General features: G+C 36.1%; 2 protein-coding genes across 2 annotated transcripts; one reads left to right on the top strand and one right to left on the bottom strand.

The window, feature by feature from the left end:
* Positions 1 to 1,218: 1,218 nt before the first annotated feature.
* Positions 1,219 to 14,323, top strand: LOC132041020 (uncharacterized). Its single transcript, XM_059431758.1, has 16 exons — positions 1,219 to 1,373; positions 2,020 to 2,193; positions 2,967 to 3,018; positions 3,133 to 3,240; positions 4,615 to 4,699; positions 5,343 to 5,397; positions 5,504 to 5,887; positions 6,315 to 6,377; positions 7,200 to 7,259; positions 9,360 to 9,458; positions 9,540 to 9,650; positions 10,478 to 10,549; positions 10,748 to 10,864; positions 11,681 to 11,830; positions 12,656 to 12,756; positions 13,882 to 14,323. Exons 1-16 carry the CDS (start codon positions 1,311 to 1,313, stop codon positions 14,210 to 14,212), a joined length of 2,025 nt encoding a protein of 674 aa, XP_059287741.1. The 5' UTR covers positions 1,219 to 1,310; the 3' UTR covers positions 14,213 to 14,323.
* Positions 14,324 to 14,459: 136 nt separating this feature from the next.
* Positions 14,460 to 16,856, bottom strand: LOC132041021 (transcription factor MYB114-like). Its single transcript, XM_059431759.1, has 3 exons — positions 16,619 to 16,856; positions 15,905 to 16,034; positions 14,460 to 15,120 (listed from the first exon to the last, which is right to left on the bottom strand). The coding sequence occupies exons 1-3, from the start codon at positions 16,743 to 16,745 to the stop codon at positions 14,739 to 14,741; spliced, it is 639 nt and encodes a 212-aa protein (XP_059287742.1). The 5' UTR covers positions 16,746 to 16,856; the 3' UTR covers positions 14,460 to 14,738.
* Between the last annotated feature and the right edge of the window lie 596 nt (positions 16,857 to 17,452).

The following is a 17,452-nucleotide window of genomic DNA, read 5'->3' as shown; positions in this document are numbered from 1 at the left end:
TCTGCTGAATTAGTTGTTGTTGGATGCCCTCTTTCTCTTGCTGATCACAACATCCACATCTTTAAGGGTCTAAGATCTGAATTTAAGGACCTAGTTACTACACTTCCTGCACGACCCAAACCAATAACCTTTTCCAAGCTCTGTGGTCTTTTTTTGAACCATGAATTTATCAATGGATCATCGAGGTCCACACTATCTCTTTTATCTACTGCCTAGCAAGATTCCTCCAACATACAGACACCCTCGGGAAATTAACTTCACCCAATTATTCTCCAAAAGCGTAAGTCTGGCAGTCTCTAGAAAGTGTCAAAATTTGCGATGGCACTAACCATCTAGCTTCAACATGTTTCCAATGCTACAACCCTAATATGAGCCCAGCTGCCGACCTATCACACCAAGCTCCTATCTTTGAAACTCGAAAATAATTCCCCGACACAGGTGCTACCCATCACATTACCCAGGGTCTCACCAACTTTCATCAATTTGAAGACTGTAAGGGATTGGATCAAGTTCATGTCACCAATGTTCATGGCCTTTACATCTCCCTTAAAGCATTGTTTACGTCCCTTCGTTGCGATGTTTCGCTCGTGATAAATGTTTTTTTTTCTTTTTTGAATTTCACCCTTCTCATTTCTCGTCAAGGATCGAGACACCAAGATGTCTTTTTTTCCTGGTAAGAGCACCCTACTCATCTATTCCACCGATTAAAACTCACCCGTTAGTTCTCTACTCAATCAGGGCTTCACCCGCATGTTGGCATCTCTGTCTTGGCCACCCGCATCACATAATGCTTCAACAAGTTTTTTTTGGAAAAAATTGCTTACTTTGTTCTAGTTCTAGTTGTAGCTTTAATAAAAACAAAATACATAAACAAACCCTCAAACTTAGGCCTCTCACCAAGATGCTCCAACTTTGGTTATGTTGTCGTGAGACACCTCAACTTGTATAAAGTTGAACATGTAAACGTAAATGCTGACGTGGCACATAAATTTTGGAGGTGTCTAAATGATTATCTTGTAAGTTAGAGTGTTCAACTGACAAAGTGGGAAGGAGGAATGTTTTGAGTACACACATATATGTCGTTAAATAAGTATAAGAACCTTGTCATCTGGCCAGAATTTAAATTATCGTTCCTTTTGAGCATTAATAAAAGTTCTTCTTATATATTATGCCTTTAATAAGTTAAATAAAGTATAAGAACCTTGTCAGTCAGGCAAATCACGGTAAGTCATTAACTGCTCCGTTAATCGAATCTTCTTCTTCTTCCTTAGTGAGCAAGAGAGAGGACTAGCTGTAACGCCGGCCCAGAGATGCATGAAATAGACCTTCACGATCTTTCAGACGATTCCGATTACGCTGCTTCTATACAACAAGTCTGTTATATCTTCACATTACATTTATTTGATTTTATTGATTGATTGCTATTTTGTGAGCGTTTACTGTATAATTGATAAATTTCATTTGTGTTTTCGATTTGCAGTTTGATTACGAGTGTTAAGTTCCTTGATTTTGTTTAAATTATTGATTCCTAAGTTTATTGGATATTATCTGGAGTTTAAATTCGAGAAAATCTCAACTACTTCGATGCAACAAGTGAGAAATTCCAATCACAAATTATCTCATCGCCTTATGCAAATTTCGAAAATTTTAGTACATAGACATAGTAAAATTTTCATAAGCTACATTACTTAGATCAACCTTGATTGCAGCTTCCCAGTAGTCTTCGTGTTTATGACCTTCATATGCCAAACTCTGCACATTTGTTTGCGTCTCTCTAAATGTGTCTAATATTCGCCTAGTGTGCTTCCAACAACAAGTTTAAATAGCGGAATATACAAGTATGTTTGACAAAGTTAATTTGTGCTTATGATGTGTGATTTACTAAGAAGCTTTATTCGGACAGTTGTTTAATATATAGTTTATTAATTGTTCAGAAGGTAATGAAGCTATTATTGTCCTGCTTTGTTGTGATTTGGTAAAATGATTTATAGGTTTTTGTTTGTTTGTGGTGTGCATTAGGGTTCAGCGAGGATGACTAGGAGTGGTAGTAGTAATCGGAGCTCATCCAGTGAGCAAGCCGGTGTTGAAATAGTGTATTTGAAAGATAATGTGGCGATACACCCGACTCAGCATGCATGGGAGAGGATTAGAGGTCGGCTGAAGCTGATCAAGCAAGGAGGTTCTCTGTTAATGGTATAAATAGATTTCTTTCTTTGTTAGACTTATTGTTTCTTTCTTTCTTTAACGTCATTTATCCTATTATATGTTGCTACTACTGCCTATTATTATTGTTGTCTTGGCACCTTATCTTGAGCCGAGGGTCTATCGGAAATAGCCTTCCTACCTCCCAAGGTAGAGTCCACCCTCACCTTGTGGGAATATACTGGGTATGTTGTTGTTGTTGTTGTTGTTGTTGTAGTCTTTGATAATTGCTATTGGACGGCATGCATGATGTGAAGCTTGCTACATATATGCCTGCCATAATTTGCATATCAATGTATAAGGTGTGAGGTTGTGTTAAAGTTCAATGCAAATAGATGTATAAAAGCTCTGAATGTTTGGACATTTCTTTAGATGACATATGGTTCAAAGAGTGAAGCACATATACATAACACAGCTTAGTAAAATTTATTAAAATATAAATAATAGCATTAAATATATATGAGGTGTCCCTATTTTTGGCTTGTAAATAGATAGATAATCTCTTGGAGTCGTGGGTGTAAATGGAACTAATTTTCCTTTCAAACTTCCACAGTCTGATAATACCTCCATGTTATCTTTTCTACAGCCTTCCTCTTTGTATCTTAAATTTGGGTTTTCTCCTTTCCTTCCCATGAAACAAGGATGACGGTTTTTTTTGTTGTGTTGTGGGTGTTTTTTTTTTTTTTGGGGTGGGGGGTTACTTTTGTAGCAATGTCACTTGGTTCTGCCTATTTAACTGATCCGTTGAATTGCTTTTGGGACAGACTTGGATTCCATATGAAGGGCAAAGTTCAAGTGCAAGGCTATCTGAAAGAGGTTGGGATAAAGTTATTTGAATTATGACCCAAACAAAAGTAGTGATTTTATGCAAAAAAAAAAAGTTTCTGTCACCTTTTCCGTAATGGTTATTGTTTATATATCTTGTTTCAGATAAGAGTCTCTATACAATAAGAGCAGTTTCTTTCGCGGATATTAGGTCAATCCATAAACACTCTCCTACATTGGGTTGGCAGTATGCTATTATAGTTTTGTCATCGGGTGCGTAGCCATGTACTTTATTTTCAAAAGCCTTTCTGTTCCACAGCAGTGATTTTTGAAGTGTTGTACTCATGGAATAGTTTAAACTTTTCTTTTTGTGAGAAGTTAGTTTACTTGCTATTACTTGCTATTCTCTTTGTCTCTTCTGTAAATAGGCCACTTTTACTCTCTAAATTGTCAATGATAAGTTTTCCTTGCATGGTACAGCATTTGCATGCCTGGTGTGACTTCAGTACTCAATTTCTCAACTGTGACATGGTATAATTTCTTGAGAATGTGGGAAATAGGATGTCCAATGCTACTGTATGCTGAGATAGTCCATCAAATATAGAATAGGAATCAATTGCTCCTAGATAGCTGTTTAGATTTGGTTCATTGAGCAAGATTTGGAACACATTATGATTCATGGCAAAGTTATGGCATGTGGTAGGCAAATTTTGCGAAGCATAAGAGAAGAACTACGGGCAATATTTTGGAAGCTAGGGGTGGAGTCAAAATTGCTCTTAAATCCATGGTAAGCTTTAGTTCATATCATGGAAATTTAATGACTCGTGGGTAGGACTGTAGGATAATTTTCAAAGCGTAATCGGCAACTATTGGCAATAGTTTGGAAGCCAGAGTGGGATCAAAGTTGCTTCTAGAAACATGGCTTATTTTGGTTCATTGAGAAAGGATCGGAAACTCAATTTGCTAACTGCACTTAAAGTGGAAATTTGTTAGAGATCCGTACATTGCTGGCTGAGCTTAAAGTGGAATTTGCTTGGAAACTCAACTTGCTAGCTGAGCTTAAGATCTCTCTTTGTTATCTTTCAATTAAATTTTTTGTCACCAAGATATGATACCTTTCTTTTTGAACAACGATTTCCTTTGACAAAGCATCAAATGATTTCCTATTTCTCCAGTACGTGTCAATTTTGCACAATCGTCTCTGTGCGTTTTTGTGGTAAAACTAGCTCCTTTTTCTCAATGTGGCTCCAATTTGTTCAACCTACCTACAAAAAAGGTGGAGTCAGCAGCAACATGTTCTAAATGGGTGTCAATGAATTGAATAGTAGTTCATTTTAGCTCCATGTTTTCTATTGTTTCTGAATAGGTATAAATTTCATGACAAGCCTTCTGTGCATCAGTGTTATTTTAGAAAATCTTAGTTGTTGATCCTTCTAGTTTCAAAAAATGTGTTATGATAGCATGATGTTTCACATCAGACATCTCTCATTCTATCTAGATTCAAAATTACATGTGTGACTTTATTTGTACATTGTTTTAATAAGTTACCTGCGTGCCTCTATTTTCCCTGCTGTTTTTGCTAGATCTTTTTAATACTTCCCTGTGGTACCAATTTGTTGAATGTGAAACTTATTCTGTCTTTTGCAGGACTGGCATTTCCTCCACTTTATTTTTATAATGGAGGTCTCAAAGAATTTCTTGCAACAGTTAAGCAACATGTTTTTCTTGCGAGGTGAGTTTGGTTACTTTTTCTTCCTTTGGGCATCGGCTTTGTGATTTCTATAACATTCTCAACAAATTCACAAAGTTATGTGTTTACTATTTTCTTTTTCTTTCTTGTTGATTCTTCATTGCAGTTTGGGACCAAAATTCCTTTATTTTTCCATTTTACCTTTTATTAGAGATACAGAAATGAGAAAGTAAAGAAATAAGGATAAGATAGGTCACACATTAATTGATGCTTGATGATAGTGTAACATACGAATAAGGATTAGCAAATTATCATTTATATTATTTGATCACGTTGGGAGGTTCTGTGGTGGATGGAAGATAAGAATAAGATCTCTGGAGGTCACAGATGTAGTGTAAGTTACTTGCAAATACTAGTAAGGTGCCACCTATCAGTTGACATATCATGTTTATTCTAGCTGAAATTCTGGTATAGTAACTAATTATACTGTAAGTTGTGGCATGTTGACCTTCTTTTCAGGATAGCTACCTTTCATGCCTTAAGAAGGCAAAGATAGTTGTAGTACTGGAAATTTGGATCCTTGTTGATTCTATATCTAATTTGCCATTATTGACCTAGTACTAGCAGAGAGTAACTAGATTATTGGAAGGATTTCCCTTGTCTCACTAGTGAAGGGTATTTTCAGGTCAGCTGAAGATGCAAATACATTTCTTGTCAATGATTTCCAAGATCCGCTCCAGGTGTGGCTAATGTCATTTAAAATTCTCTTTAACTTTTTTTTAACAACTCCGCTAGTGCTTCACAAAATTCATACTTCCACTTCATACTTTGATATGATTGTTATAGAGAACTCTCTCTTCCTTGGAGCTTCCCGGGGTCATTTCTGTCGCGAACAGTCCAACATCATCTGTTGCACCTAGTGAATCTTCACCCAATCGGACAGATGATGAAGCCCTTGATAAGAACTCCACACATATTCAACAAAATGGCTGGCAAAGACAAAAGATAAATGATCCTCGACATTTATCTATTCAAGTACTGGAGAAATTTTCTCTTGTCACCAGATTCGCACGTGAAACCAAATCTCAACTTCTTCGTGAAGCTCATGGTGATGGTTTCATTTCTAATGCAAGGAGGAAGCATGACAAAAAACCAAATAGTTACTCTTTTGTTGTTGAATCTAATGATGTTCACAAGCCGTCTGAAGATTTTCCTGCAGATCTTTTGGAGGTAGCATGTACTCCACTTCTCTTTATGGATTAGTTTCTTTCCTTTACAACTCCTGGCTTAAAAGATGCTCTTCGTGACCTCAGTTCTTATTTGAGTATTTAAGTTTTTAAGGAGCTGGGAATTTGATTTGTTTAGTCAAGAAGGAGAACTCTGCCCTTATGCTTGATAAGATGTAGTAATACACCAAAAACTGCAAGTTAAATAGGAAATGGAACAATTTCTTGGTTTAGAAGTTCTTCGATGCTCCAATTGAGAAGTGGGAAGGCTGTTGACATGATTTATCCTTGGGTCTAAAGAATGAATGGACTGCCTCAGTTTATTGTCTACTGTATTCAAAACCATACAAGAATTGTCCAGCAAAATAGCATTTTTGGATTTAGTATCAACTCCATCACCTGTTCTAACGTAGTTCTTTATCCTTAAACAGGAAAGTTCTTGTGAGGAACCTAGTCAGAATGGAGGAGCTGCATTGCGTGATGAAACTTTTGAGGTCTGTCCATCACTGAGGAGTCATTTGAATTGTTGAGCACGTTATTAACTTCATTGGTTACTGGTGTCTGTAAGAAACCTACTAGTTTTCAGCTTTTGTGGCGATAAGTAAAGTTCGTTCAACTCTATAGTGTTAGTTAGTATGTAGTTGCTCCAGTTCATGGATAAACTGAAGGTTTTACCCCTTTCTTTATTAATCAGATAATTTAATGTTTTACTTTGTTGGAAGGAGATCAAGGGGTTACTTCGTGCAACTAAAGATTAAAGACGAAATATTTCTAAACGAATCAATTTGAAAACAATGAATAAAGTTGCACTATATGGATCCTACCTGTAGATGTAGACGGGACTGGAGTCATCTTTGCTTTATATGTTATAAAGTTCAAAGTAAACTTATTATTCTAGTTGCACAGCGTTTCATAATTACTAACAGGTTAAATGCATAGAAATAAGTTTTTGTATACAATTAAACTGTTAAAGAATAATAAACAAATTGAAAAGTTCAGGTAGTATGGGTGGATGAAGTATCTGACAATCTGATTTCAGAGATACTTCCCCTTCAGCTGCTGTAAATGACTGATGTCCTTGTAAACAGTTGGAATTGAGAGGAAAATCTATGAACTACTATGCTTGAGAAGGTTTTTTTTTGATAAGTATGCTTGAGAAGAAGTTTGTCTAGGCTACTTAATTCATGTCTAGCTAGGTAGCATGAGTTATTTGGAAACTCAAAACACCCCCCACCTCTTTTTATTCCCTAGCAGTTTGTTCATTAGTGGTGTTTCTGTGATTCATCTACACTTTTTCTTTTTTCTTTTTTCTGCAGCATGACAAATTGTCACTAGTATGGGGAAAACCGCGCCAGCCTCCGTTGGGATCAAAAGAGGTATAAGGCTTGTCTTTGTGTCTAATTTTATGGTAGCATTTTTTGAACAATTGGTATCGTGCCAGTGCTAGGTCAAGAGTAAGTCTTTTCTGCCAGAAGCTCAGGTCCATCTCATCCTATTGTACTTGCAGTCTTAGCTAACTAAATATAAGTATCCCCTTTCCAAAATCTTAAGTATCTAAATGAGGTGGTCACACAATTAACATGGAATCAGAGTAGACTTTTGAGTCTCACCGCAACCTATTATCACATTTCCACTTGCTTGACTCAAGAAAAGAATTAGGTCGTACGTATGGAGGCATATTGCAGACCTGGTACAAATAAAAATGTCTCTCTAAAAGTTTAAACTTTGAGATGACTCATAGTTGCAATTGTGATAGTTAACATTTGTATGCATCGTGAAAACAACTAAATCATTGAGGGGTAATCAAAGGATTTCCACTTTGTTACTGTGTGGTTGCGTTCATTTGTTTTGTCGGAGTGTATTGATGCACATGTCAAAACTTGCAACAAATCACAAACTGGCCACTCATTCTCCATTTCTGGATCGTCATTGTATAACCATTGTATTATAAGAGGTTCCTATTTGGTCCGCTAGAATCAGTTGCAAGCTACTTCATCTTAGCTTATTTTCTCTTTATCACAGTGAAAAAATTTCAGATCAGAAATTATTTGTTCGGAAGTGGAAGTCAACTATGTTTATAGATGTTCCTGAAATCTTTATTTAAACTGCTCATAACTTAATTTTTATTTTAGAACTTCTTTGAGGGAAATTTTATTGAAAGAAAGAATGTTAGTATTCCCAACATAGAACATCTCACAGATAGCTGATAGGTTCAGGGATATTTTTTTTGATAAAAGGTAGGGGTAAGATCTGCGTACATCCTACCCTCCCCAGACCCCACTTGTGGGATTATTCTGGGTTTGTTGTTGTTGTTGTTGTAAAAGGCAGATGATTATTATACATAAATCCATCAGTTAAACTTCAAATAGACAATAGGTTCAGCGATGTTGAATGTCCCATGTTATCATAGACTTGCTTGCTTCTACATTCCACTTCAAATATTTTTGAGAGAGTTCGTAAGTAATTGGTGTTAAATTTTTACTTCAATTTTTCTTCATGAAAAAGTTCAAAAAGTAATTGGTGTTATATACTCTGCATTTGAACGTGATCTTCTTCAAGTTAACATTCTCTTGCGATTATGTATTCCTACATTGGAAGCCCTAATGTTGTTTCATTAGTTATTAGTCTCTTATCCATAAGTCAATCAACCTACTACATTTCAATCGCAGTTTATTGGGTCCTCTATACCATGATGCTCTAGAGCAATTAGGGTCGACTATATGAATCTCCTATGAATCTCCTGTACCATACCTAAGAGAGAATCGACAAAATCATTACTAAAAGGATTCATCGTAATTTTTCTATTTTTTCGCTCGCCATCAACCTGCGACTATTCCCACATTTAGACATAAAACTGGTTATGCTCTCGAGCATAAGTGAAGTTAGTAATCTGTTATAGTTAACGGAACTGATGGGGCAGCATTCTTCCATGTTTAACATTTGGTTTTTCAAATTTAGATAATAAGTACTTGACTAAAATTAAGTATAATTATCAATTAGTGGTGAGTCTATGTCTTCTTTTCTATGATTTATGATCGTTCCAAACAGAAGAGGTTAAACATGCTGGTTCTTGTGTCTTTAGATAGTTCATGCATTGTTAGTTTTTGAGTTAAAGTAGTGTTTGAAGGCCAAATACCATTGTATGAAGACTATAATGGTCAATAGTTTGTTTAGTTGATCGTTTTATATACCCCAATGTGATTTTCTTATTGTATTTAATTGGAAGTTGATTAGCATGTCATTCTAAAAATGCCACATAATCCAGTGGTAGTTATAACAACTTTGTTCAAAATGTTATTTGTCAAGATGCTGCACATGTGGTCGGCCTTGGATAAAAAACTCCTTCCTTATGTGTGTGTGTGTTTTCACTTACCTCAATTTAAGAAATTGCGGAGCCTGTGGTTATTTAGTGTATTATTGTGTCTGGCAATCACAGTTGTGTTCCTCATTCCTTACTTCATTAAGTTTTTCCTCAGTGGTCCTCCTTTTTGGACTCTGAAGGGAGGGTCAAAGACTCGCAGGCACTAAGAAAGAGGATCTTTTATGGAGGAGTGGAGAAAGGTCTGAGGAAAGAGGTATGTTCTCTTGGAGATCTGCCCTTCTTACTGTCTATATAAGCAGGAATAATGTACTCCCATTTGTTATTGTGGTTCCAGGTTTGGAGATTTCTATTGGGATATCATTCGTACGATTCAACTTATGCTGAGAGGAAATACCTTGTGTCTATCAAAAAGTCAGAGTATGAAACAATAAAGAACCAGTGGAAGGTTTGTCTCTCTAAACCTTTCTTTTTTTGTTCATTTTTGTGTTTGTTTTTTTTCGGGGGGGCGGGGTGGTGGTGGTTGGGGGGGTGGTGGTGGTTTCTGTTTCCTTCTAAACCCTGTTAGTTTATTTCTTTCAATTGGTAAAATTCCTTTCATGATTAGAATTGTTGAAAAAGCTGAATCTTATTTTTAGTTCACTTGCAATCCAGTGACATTCTTATTACCATCATCATGATGCTGCTGGATTTCGATGTTTCTGTTTTCTCTTTTGATATCTCAAGCGTTGTCCTTCACTTGACACAGAATGATATGATCTCAGATTTTCACGTCAGTACTGTCATTCCTCAGGTCTCTGCTAGATTTATATGATGCCATTTGCCAATGATAAATTAAATTTTGAGACGGGGAATGGATATTCATAGAGATAGTAACAGTTCCTTGTATGTGTTTCCTTTGGTATTCTTGAAATAGGAAACCGAGGAGCTTGAAGACAATTATCCTCTGAGAGTTTGTTCCAAGCGTTTACCAATATGTAGTACTCTTCAGGGTTAAAGGAGCTGACTCATATGTCCTTGGGACTTTTACTTTTGATGTTCCACTAGGGAAGTCAACCACCCTATTTTCTTTCCTCCAAAGAGGACAAAATATTTTCAGGATTAAAAGAATTAAGCATTTTTGTTGAGTTATGCCTTTTATGGTCTACTAGGGAAATCAATTCCCCTGTTTTTCTTTCGTCCAGAGAGGACCAACGATAAGAAAATGACTTTGAGATCCTTTTTGGTAAAATTAAGCTTTAAATTTTAACGTTCGTATTGGATCTTTTTATGCAGAGCATCTCCAAAGAGCAGGCTAAAGGATTTACGAAATTCCGGGAAAGGAAACATCTCATTGAAAAAGATGTGGTAAGTATCGAATCAGTCCAGCCGTTTGGGTCTCAAATGATTTCTATATGAGATGTTGAGAGGCAATATGCAGTTCTTCATATCTGAGCCATTAACTACCAGTGTTGCTACTATAACATATTGTTTTGGTTATTATAAAATTATGACACTTCTTATTTTTCTTCTTTCCTTTTTTCTCTTTTTTAATCGATCTTGAAGGTCAGGACTGATAGGTCAATTCCATTCTATGATGGGGATGATAATTCTAATGTGAAGTGTTTGCATGACATACTGCTCACTTACTCATTCTACAACTTTGACCTGGGTTACTGTCAGGTAACTGCGTTACGTTAATTGGTCATTCTTTGCTAATTGTATACTCATACAAAGTTAAATATGCTACCTGCATGATTTTCAGATTTCTCTAACATTAAAATTCTTCATGCTTTCTTCATGCTTCACCCTTTCTTTTTCTCATAGATGTGCTGTTTCACCACATGGAGACTTGAGCTTGAAACATTGTCTATCTATCAGAAATAGATCCTTGTTTTCTGGTAGTATAATGGTGTGAAATAAAAGAATAAGATTCGGAAGCTTGAAAATTTTAACATGAGACTCCAAACTGAGAATTTTTTTCCTTTGTTGGAAAAATCTGCCGTTTAAGCCTTGGTGCGCAGAGTTACCCGGTACATGTGCTGGTGGAGTTAGCATATACCTGGTAGGTTAGGTGAGGTGCAGGAGAGCTGTTCTCGGCACCGCCATTATTTTAAAAGAAGGTAGCAACGCATAATGCTGTTTTTATGCATTCTTTTTTGGTACCTAACATTATTACTACCCAATGTCCTGATTTTTTTACCTTGAATTCAGTCCTTTTTGGAAATGATTGTCACAATATCAATCGAAGAAACGATCTCATCAAATGCAAAATACAGTATGTGATATTACTAACCTTAGATTGCTCAGTTTCCCATTTGACTGTCATATCTCTCTAGAGAATTGAACTCGTAGTGGATGATATTGGTGTAATCATGCTTTCGATCCATGTTGTCTGGGCCGTTATGCGCCAGTATTCTCTTTACAACTTAGTGCCAGTTCCTTTTCTTTCCTGGTTGCTCACTTTCTGATGATCCCTTTTATTCTATTGACTTGTAGGGTATGAGTGATCTTCTTTCGCCAATATTATATGTGATGGAAGATGAACCAGAATCGTTTTGGTGCTTTGTGGCATTGATGAAGCGGCTTGGTCCAAATTTTAATCGTGACCAGAGCGGAGTGCATTCTCAGCTTTTTGCGTTGTCGAAGGTTCTCTCTCTCTCTCTCTCTCTCTCTGTCTGTGTCTGTTGGTTCCATTTATTCTCTTGCCAGTTCCACAATCCCCATCCCGTCCCCAGATTTTGTGTATTCACTGTTCAGTTTTATACTTTGTGTACCTCAGTATGCTTCTTGTATGTAGACACTGCCTTTCTTCAATGTTTTTCTTTTATTATTTTTTCATGAATAAACTGTGTATTAGTAGCTACCTTGAGGTGCCCAAAAAATGAAAGCTACACAAGGCTTAGAAGGCTTTAAGAATTCAATTAAAGCATAAATATGCAGAAAATAGTATTCAATATGAACATATGTCCACAACTCACTTATAATGGGACAATGCAAGAGAGGACATTGTGTCTGCAAAAGCATCCTGATTTTTATTTCCTTCCTTATTCTGAGGTTATTAATGCAACTATAGCATGCCATGGTACATGCTAATCAGAGCTTGCAGCAAATAAATCCCAAATGATCCACCATTAACTGCTGACAAAATCCATACTGTGGCTTTAACCTCTATAGTAGGCCATGAAGCAATGCAAGACTCTTTATTGGCAGGTCAATTTTCTGATTAAAGGATTAGGTTAGACAAATGGTATCCTTCCGATGACCACCTAAACATGCCTGTCTATTTAGAAGCGAACCATTTTATGGCTAATGTGTTACAGTGCTGCATATTGTTTTTCTCAAAGCTATGGTGTTTCCATCCCTTCTTACCCTTTTGCTGTTATATGAGATTCTTGATCTGTAGATTTCACAATATCTGGTATGTATATGTTTGCTGTCAAAAGTCTGATGCGTAATTACTGGGCTGTGCAGTTGGTGGAGGTATTGGATAATCCCTTGCATAATTACTTCAAGCAGCAGGACTGCTTGAATTATTTCTTCTGCTTTCGCTGGGTTCTTATACAATTCAAAAGGTAAGCAGCTCTACTCCTGAAAACTTTGTGCCCTGATCACACCCAACAGCATATTATGCGCTCGTTTAAACAAACTTGTACTATTTTCATTTTTCAGTTACACTATGCTAATGCAATATCAAAAAAGAATTATTATTATCTTGATGAATATGACTGATAATGTTGAAATTTTTCTGAACTTTGTGAGTTTTTATGATAGCCATAGCTTAAAAGCCAAATTCCAGACTTGTGTGTCTTTATTTGCTTCTCTCTTATTTCATACTGGGAAGTATGAACTCTGCCTCCCTGTTGAGTGCTTACTCCCATTTAAGTATAGAAATCTTTCGTTTAGCGTGTATATGACACATTGTTGTGTTTATTTTGCCCATTGGCCCTTAAACAATCCACTTTACTGGGGAACTGAAGCGAAAGATCCCTTCTCATGTTCACCTAGATAAGCACTTCTTCTTGGACCTTATTCATGCATATAGATGTTCTGTTGCATCTTATTAATGTCCAGGGATTTGGTCTAGTGGTAAGAGCATAGCACGTGATATGTGGATTAGGTGTATGTCACGGGGTTTAAACCCTGCTGCAGATAAAGCTTGCTATTAAGTGGAGAAGGGCAGAGGGGAGGACCCATTTTTTTGAACCATGCGCTACTGGCCCTCGTGATTTTTTAGGTTGTTAAAAAAAGTGTAGAAATCCATCTAAGTTTACTCTATTAGGTTTTATCTGTTCCTTTGACATATACCAAAAATAGTCCTGCATATAATATTTCTCGGAACTACAAGACAATGGCATTGCTATTTTTTTTTTTTTTTTTTTGATTCATATAAATCCAATTGACATTTCCCTGGAAGGAAGCGTGATATGTGGTCCTTCAAAGCATTAAGCTTTATGGATGTGAATCCTGTGTTCCCAGCATCACTCTTTCTGAGGATGGGAGGAAAAGAGCCAACAAAGGGAAAAAAGAAATGTTTGATTTCCAATCAGCAAAAATGTTATAGTTTTAGTAATTTTAATGTCTTTGATGCAGCTATCAGTTCTGAAATCTTATGTTACTTTCAGTTTAGGCTGTCAGACATGAATTTGCACTAAATGGATGCTTTGATTTCCCTTTTATTGATATCTTGTCTTTCATAGGGAATTTGACTTTGAGAAAACAATGCGGTTGTGGGAGGTCTTATGGACACATTATTTGAGTGAACATCTTCATCTGTATTTCTCTGTTGCAATTCTGAGAAGATACCGCAGTAAAATAATAGGAGAAGAGATGGATTTCGACACACTGCTGAAATTTATCAATGAGCTAAGTGGTCATATTAACCTGGATGCTATCCTTAGGGAAGCTGAGGCTTTGTGTATATGCGCCGGTGAAAATGGTGAAGCTTGCATCCCTCCTGGAACTCCACCTTCGTTACCATTTGAGATTACTTCAATGTACAATCAACAGGATGATGATGATGTACTGTAACCACTTGTGGATTTAAATTTCATAGATTGACATATGACCTTGGCAATCAGTGTGATATTCTTTTCAGTGTATATATGGATTCTGATAATCAGAATAATTTTTTTGCTAGAAGTGATCAACTCACTTTTTTCACCATGTTTATGCCCTTACATTGAAATCTTATTTCATTACTCCTTAAAACTGATTTCTGTTTTCGAAGCTTTGTTGCTACACTTGGCGAGTAAGAATTGAAAACCAGATAGCTAGCTTTTGTAACAAGAACAGCTGATATCTAGTTCATTACTTTTCTTCACCTAATTGGAATTGACAGGTAGTAGAGGAAACTGATACTACTTAGGAAAAGGGAAATCTAACATTTTTTTCCCTCTTAATACATGCATAAATTGGTTTCGCAAATAAGCTGATGCACATTTCCAAGCAGATGAAGCAGCACAAGCTCATATCCGAAACCCCTAGCATGGGAGTTGTTACCTTGTTATGGCACTAGTGAAAATTGTGCTCTTCTGTGAAATACTACCACAAATTCCTAAAGGAATGGCTGAATCTCATTCCTTGTGAATGCTTCGAGCAAGACAATGTCGTCCAATATGGGAATAAAAGGTTCATCTTCGAGGAAAGGCACGTTATTCATCGACAAAGGTGATAGTAAGCTGCAGTTGAAGTCCTGCAGTTCTTCTATCCATGAATCTAAAACTGTTTTGTTGGCTATTGCTTGGTTGTTGCTCACTGTCTCAGCACTAGGGTACTCTTGAATTTTACCTTGTGGGCTGTGAGTATTATCAGCCTTCTTGGACTTGACATGTTTCTTTTTGACTCTACAGGATCTCTTGTTGTTCAAATGTGTGTTCCAGAAGTTCTTGACTTCATTGTCTGTTCTTCCAGGTAGCCTACCGGCAATTAGCGACCATCTGTAACCAAAAAAGATGTGAGATAACTATAGCAAAAAGCAGGAAACAATCAATTAAATACCTAAGACCACCCTAAACTTGACCCGTTTTATTCAAATTCACACCTTAAACTATACAAGGTCAAGTTACTCCGGTGTACTTGGCTTTCTTATATCGTTATTCCTTGAAACAATAACTGGTCCTAATTGCTCTCGTACTTGGCTTTTTTTATAATCCAAGTGATTTAAAATGAGGTTTGGCGCGTGAGAGTGTAAAATAACATCCCACCCATATTTATCTGATGTGTAAAAGAATCTAACATATCATTTTCTTTTATATTTAATCACTCCATCGGCTATTTCCTCTTCTCCTTCCATATATTTCTCTATTCCTCCATTAGAATACAACTACTCATTCTTCCTTTTTTTTCATTTTTCTTTTGAAGGGTAATGATTATAGAAAAGCCAAGTACGGGAATACCTACGACCAGTTATTGTTTGAGGGGTAACGATTATATAAACGCCAAGGACAAGGGGGTAATTTTGACCAAATATAGTTTTAGGAGGATCTGAAAAAACTCATGCCAAATTTAGGAGGGTCTTTAGGTATTCTGTCAGAAAATGTATAGGTTTTGTAAATTAAGTATAAATATACATATTGTATACACAAAATATACATAATCGGTGTATAGATATTGTACATTTTGGCTAGTGCCCGTAATTAATTTTGACAGACTGGCAAAAATGGAAAAAGCCTATTATTTATTCATATTGTACTAGCAGGAAAGCAGGGGGGAAATAGTGACCGGTTGCCAAGAAGCTTATGGAGTCTGATGATGAGGTCTTTTTCATCTTCTGACATCATTCCTCTCTTGATGTTTGGCCTCAGGTAGTTTTTCCACCTTAGTCTGCAGCTTTTACCGCTTCTCATTAAGCCTAAAATGGTAATTGAAACGTTAAACTATTTGATGTCAGCATTCTAAAGTTATAACATGCTATAGACTAAAAGATTTAAGGCTTAATACATAGACAACCCTTTAAATTTGCCAGTAGATTCTAGTTAGACATTCAAACTATGGCTTGTTTCAATTGAGTGTTCCTATTAGACACTTTCGATTCAAATTATTTAAAAAAAAAAAAAATAGTGTGTGTTCTCAAGTGTCAGATAGGTTAAACACTTAAAATATGTCACATCCTTTAATTATATGTATTTGCCTCAATAACTCGTAAAACCTCTAACATGTTTCAATTGGGGGATGACGTGCATAGTTAAAAGACCTGACATATTTTATGTGGTTAACTTAACTATCTAATAGACGCTTGTAACACGCGCAAAAGTTTTTCCAAAATTTGAATTAAAAGTGTCTAATAAAAACACTTTATTATCTGTTCAGCTTCTCAATTGAAACAAGCCGTAGTTCGAGTGTTTAAATGATATTTAATGGCAAGTTTAAAAGGTTGTCTACGTGAAGCCTAACTAAAGTTATAACTTGCTATAAACTAATAGATTTTATGCATACCTGACTTCTCAGAAATGGTAGCCCAATTTCCCTCTCCATGAGTCTCCACACATTTCTTCAAGATCAAGTCCTCCTCAGGTTTCCAAAATCCTCTCTTCATTCTTGTTTTAACTTCTTTATCCTTCATTCCACTTTTTCTCTTCCTTTCTCTTGTTAATAATCTTTTTGTGTAGTAAAATAGGAAATGAGTGTTACTCAAATATATAGATAAAAAACTTGGGGCATGGGGGGAGGGAGGTGTGGGGTTGGACATGTGTCTTACTCTAGAAATAATGATGATGGAATTGAAAATTCTCTCTAGAAATAATGATGATGGAATTAAAAATTCTTTACTTTTGGATTACTATGTATTGTTAGATGTTACCAGATAATTGAAGTGATGATGAGGGCCCTCAGTTTTGATCATATTTTGCTTTCTTTGTGTACTACCTGACACTGAAAGCTCTTTTGTGTTCCACTTTCATCCCACTAAAAGCCATTCAAAAAAATGCTAGCTCATGTAGATATATTACTTTTTATCAAGCCCTCCGTGGGAAGGGGAACTTTTTTCCTTTTTAGCTTTATTTTGATATTCAATATTTTTTGGTGCATTGTATATGGTGGAAAGGTAATAGAATTTGAACAGTCTATTCTCACAACTTAAAGGATGTGGAGCATAACCCATTCAAGCATAGTATTATTTTGCAATAAATACAAACAAAAAGATCACTTGCAGTGTAATATCATAATTAGGGGTTCTTATCTGCATATTCAAGGTTAGAATGTACCAAAAATTGTCCAAACTTAACGTATAGGGGCCTTTCTTGCATTGCAAACTCATTTGATAAGGTAAGC

This window comes from Lycium ferocissimum, chromosome 12 (assembly GCF_029784015.1).
Source record: "Lycium ferocissimum isolate CSIRO_LF1 chromosome 12, AGI_CSIRO_Lferr_CH_V1, whole genome shotgun sequence".
In the NCBI taxonomy this organism is placed as follows: Eukaryota; Viridiplantae; Streptophyta; class Magnoliopsida; order Solanales; family Solanaceae; genus Lycium; species Lycium ferocissimum.
The sequence above is the reverse complement of the archived record's forward strand: the minus strand, read 5'-3'. Positions and strand labels throughout refer to the sequence as shown.